Source organism: Frankliniella occidentalis, unplaced genomic scaffold (assembly GCF_000697945.3).
Source record: "Frankliniella occidentalis isolate FOCC.00 unplaced genomic scaffold, Focc_3.1 Scaffold207, whole genome shotgun sequence".
NCBI lineage: Eukaryota > Metazoa > Arthropoda > Insecta > Thysanoptera > Thripidae > Frankliniella > Frankliniella occidentalis.
In genome coordinates this window covers 15850-20225 of record NW_026267333.1, presented here as the reverse complement: position 1 = coordinate 20225, position 4376 = coordinate 15850, and the positions used below count along the sequence as shown (strand labels likewise).

The window sequence follows — 4376 nt, the reverse complement described above, 5'->3', positions numbered from 1 at the left end:
AAAAAAACACACACACACGCCTGAATCCGTTACAGTATTAGCAGGAAAAAAAGAGGATGTGGATCACCCACCCAGCAGAACACAGTGCAAAACGAAAAAAATGTAATATTGATAATTTATGTTTTCAGGCGTTGTTATCCCTGCTAACCTGAAACTATCACCTGGAGAAACATCTTCTGCACTGCTGCACCTTACAGCTGATAATGTTGACATTCAACTGGACACCTTGGATGGAAAAAAATCTTTTCATGGGACACAGCTGGTAGCCTTCCGGAGAGGTGCTCGTCCACTTGAGGAGGTTCTCGGCAGCATCACTCGCTCCAGGCGTAAGTCGGTGAAAATCCCAGACGCTATCCAGGCACTAGATAAAACAATAGTGAAATTAAATACGATTGAACCAAAACTACAAACAGAGCTAAAAACAGAATGGTACGATACTTCAGAAATCTCTGAGAGTCGCCGTAGTGCCAAAGTGCGAGATTTTACTTATTTTTTCAACCGGCAACAATCTGATGATCGTCAGGGGTGGACTGCATTCAACAAGACTATGTCAACTAATAATGCTGAGATTACATCTTGTGGATATTTGCCTATGATACTAGATCCCGCTCATGAGTTCAATACTTTAAACACAGTTTTGCGAAGGGCGGTGTCGCTCGCTGACAACCTGAATCAAAAGTATGTTATTCTGACTGGCGACCAGCAAGTGTACTGTCGTCTTCTAGAACTAAAATGGTCAAATGATGATTTTCAAAAGAGAGTTATCTTGCGCATGGGTGGCCTGCATTTGTCACTAAATTTTCTTAAGGCAATTGGAAAACACATGAGTGGCAGTGGATTAGAAGAGCTATGGGTGGAAAGTGGCATTGCAGCTGAAACAATGGCATCAAAGGTCATGGAAGGGAAAGTTTATAGTAAGGGAATGCGACTGACGAAACTCACATTGCAAGCATTATGGAGAATAATCCTTCCAAGATTTCAGCAGTACCTTCTTGAGGTAAACCCAGACTTCGCTGAGAGGTTGACAGGAGCAGCAGGTGATATAATATGTCTAGAAGAAATTTTCGAACAAAACGATATATTACAGTACATAAATGAATGGGTGGCATCCACAGAAAATGTTGAGCTACAATTTTGGATGACTTATGTAGACATGGCGCACATTTTATTGGAGTTTACGAGGTCTTTACGAGATGGTCAATGGGATTTGTATTTGTCATCACTCACTCAGATGTTGCCATACATGGCTAGATACGACCACCACAATTACCTCAAATCTCTGAGTGTGTACATAGCTGAGATGAACGCATTGCCGCCTGAGGTTGAATCTGCATTCAGACGGGGTGACTTTGTGATAAAAGCCAGCCCTGGAGATTTTAATCAGGTAGATCCAGACCACGCTCAAGAGTGGTTAGTAGGTGAAGTGAAAAGAGCATCTTCCGGAGCGATCGGTCTTGTCCAAGACCAGTCTTCTCTCCAACGCTGGGCCCTGACATACTGTTGGCATGCCGCGATATCCAGCAAAACGTATGAAATGTATGACTTGGAAAAGACGACAGATCTTCACGCCGAGCTGTACCCAGGAAGAAAGAAAAGAGATCAAGACGACGAAAATTCTCTGATGAAAGCCATGGAAGCTTTCGGTATGTTTAATTTTGAACCTGACAATACACTCAAGAATGTAGCCACCAAAGACGTTGCTACTGACGAAATTAAGACATCTCTACTCACAGCCAAAGAACAAGGTGCGTTGCAAGTCTTTCAGTTCATAAATAATCGCCTCGGTAACCAGAAAAGTGAAAGCCTCTATGCTAGAGTGAAGTTAAATGCCGCCCCAACCTTCCAAGACCTGTTCAAAGTTGATCACTCGAAACATACTGCTGTCAAAAAGTCAAACAAACAAGATCGGAATATTTTGCAGCGCTTAATTACCGCATATGAAGCCGGGAGAGCTGTAGACCTAAAAGAAATATTAAAACATGAGCTCCACAATGTTCCACTGTCTCTTGTGCATCCCAATGGCATAATGCGTACTGGAAATAAAGCAGAGTTAATGAAACTCATGACAGAAAATGTTGAAATCCCGAACACGTTACCTGCTGGAGGGAGTGACCATCTTATAATTGACGGGCAAGCACTTATTATGAGCATTGGCAAACCACAACATGCACAAACATTTGGAGACTTAGCCAATGCAGTTACGAGCAGAATAAAAAATATGAGCGCCCACTACCAAAGAGTTGACATAGTTTTTGATAGGTTCGTATTATTTATGTTTATACTGGCATCGCAAAGCAGTCATTTTTAAACTATTGTTGTTGTATTTTTTATTTTAATAATCAACCCTTATTACAGATACAATCAACTTTCAATCAAAGCTGGAACGCGACAAAAGAGGACTGCATCCGCTCGCCCAATTCGCAAAGCTATAACCTCAAGGGCAGTGCCTCTTCCCAAGAGTTGGTCTAATTACGTTGCACTTGAAGAAAACAAAGCTGAGTTAGCGGCTTTTATTTCAAATGAAATAATGTCCGCGAATTTCTTGGACACTACAGTAGTCGTTGCTGGAGGTTTTGCTGACGAGCTTAAAGTGGCAGCTAACACTGAAATGGATTGCGCTTCTTTGCAATCCACGCACGAGGAGGCTGATACACGCCTTATCCTGCATGCAGTAAACAGTGCGCACAGAAGAGTTGTAGTGTCTGCAAGAGACACTGATGTATTTGTTTTGCTCGTTCACCATTTCAAGAGAATGACATGCAATGAATGCTATATGATGGCTGGTACAGCCAAAGACAGAAAGTATGTACCCATTCATGTAGTTGCAGCGTCAATGTCTGAAAGTGAACGAAATAACATACTGATATTTCATGCGTTGACGGGCTGTGATTCAAACTCATTTATAGCAGGTTTGTGTCCTTTTACTTTTATTGTTATTATTACTTTTTCTGCAGTAGAAACTCATTTTTCTACACATGTTTTAGGCATAGCAAAAAGAGGAGCTCTAGCTGTGTACCGCCTGAACTACAAATTGCTCGATGGTATCACATGTGGAGATGTGGACGAGTCCTTTCTCAAACAGTGCGAGCAGTTTTTGGTGCTGCTGTACAAAACCAAAGAGTTAACTTGTGACGATGCGCGTCATATGCTCTTTGGGAAAGTCACCAGTCCCGAACTTCTCCCAGCGACATCAGACGCTGCTCGACTCCACATCCTCCGGGCAGTCTACCAGTGTGTGGTCTGGATGAGTGCTCATGTGGCCAAGCCTGAGCTCCCCGACCCATGCCAATACGGCTGGCGCATTCTTGACGGAAACTACGCTCCAGTGTACTCCACCTTGCCCGTGGCACCTGAGTCATGCACGCAGTTGTTAAGTTGTGGCTGCAAATCAGGCTGCGCCACAAAACTTTGCAAGTGTAGACGAGAAAAGGAAGTGTGTACTAAGCTGTGCAAATGCCGGGGAGAGTGCACCAATCAAGACAATGCAGATGGGGTTTTCGTATAAACTATTTGCATGAGAGTGACTTCTTCTGCTCCCTACTTTTTGTTGTTTTCAGCATTATATTCCATTGAACCTGTGTTGACACGTTTTTAATCACCATTCTGTACCCATATTCGTGTTCAGCGACCGCGAAAACATATGTGGCCATACCCCGCACGCCGTAAAGCCGCAACTTTTTCGAGCACGGTATTTAGGCCCTAACTGGCAGCCATCTTGGATTTCGGCACTTCCGGTTGCCGGATCGATTTATGGAGCTCATTTTCGGATTAGTTGACACGAAAAACGTATGCGCCGATACCCCGCACTTGCCAATGCACAAACTTCTATAGGTTTCGTATTTAGGCCCCGGCTGGCCGCCATCTTGAATTACGGTACTTCCGGTAACCGAATCGACTTCCGGTGCTTATATTCGTGTTCAGCGACCCCGAAAACGTAGGAAACGACACGTCTCCGGATAAAATCGATACACTTTCGAAAAATCGTCACTTAAGCCCTTATTTTGGCCGCCATCTTGGATTTATGACCTTAGGAGGCAAAATTCGGCTTGGCAACATCCGGATTCGGATTCAGCGGGGTCTTGAGACCCTAGAACCATCATGTTGCCAAATGTCGCACGAAATGCCCCTTAACGATAAAATAAGCACGTTTTCTGAGAATGCCCACCCGTCTAGTGGTAGTGAGGGGGGGATGTAACAAGGACACTGCCTGAGAGAGGGGTAGGTTGGGTGTAGGAACGGGGCTAGGAGAAGGCGGACGAGGTAGGCCAGGGGAAGAAATCACTTAAACTTCCTTCAGAACTTGTGGCGTTTACGTTTCGTATTGTCATTTATTCCGGCAGTGCAAACCCTCTTTTCTGCTTTGTAACCATCAAACC

The 4376-nt window shown here is 44.0% G+C and overlaps 1 protein-coding gene across 1 annotated transcript; it reads left to right on the top strand.

Moving 5' to 3' along the window:
• Positions 1-49: 49 nt before the first annotated feature.
• LOC127750548 (uncharacterized) lies at positions 50-3789 on the top strand. Its single transcript, XM_052272486.1, has 2 exons — positions 50-2259; positions 2356-3789. Exons 1-2 carry the CDS (start codon positions 119-121, stop codon positions 3503-3505), a joined length of 3291 nt encoding a protein of 1096 aa, XP_052128446.1. The 5' UTR covers positions 50-118; the 3' UTR covers positions 3506-3789.
• The last annotated feature ends 587 nt before the right edge of the window (positions 3790-4376 follow it).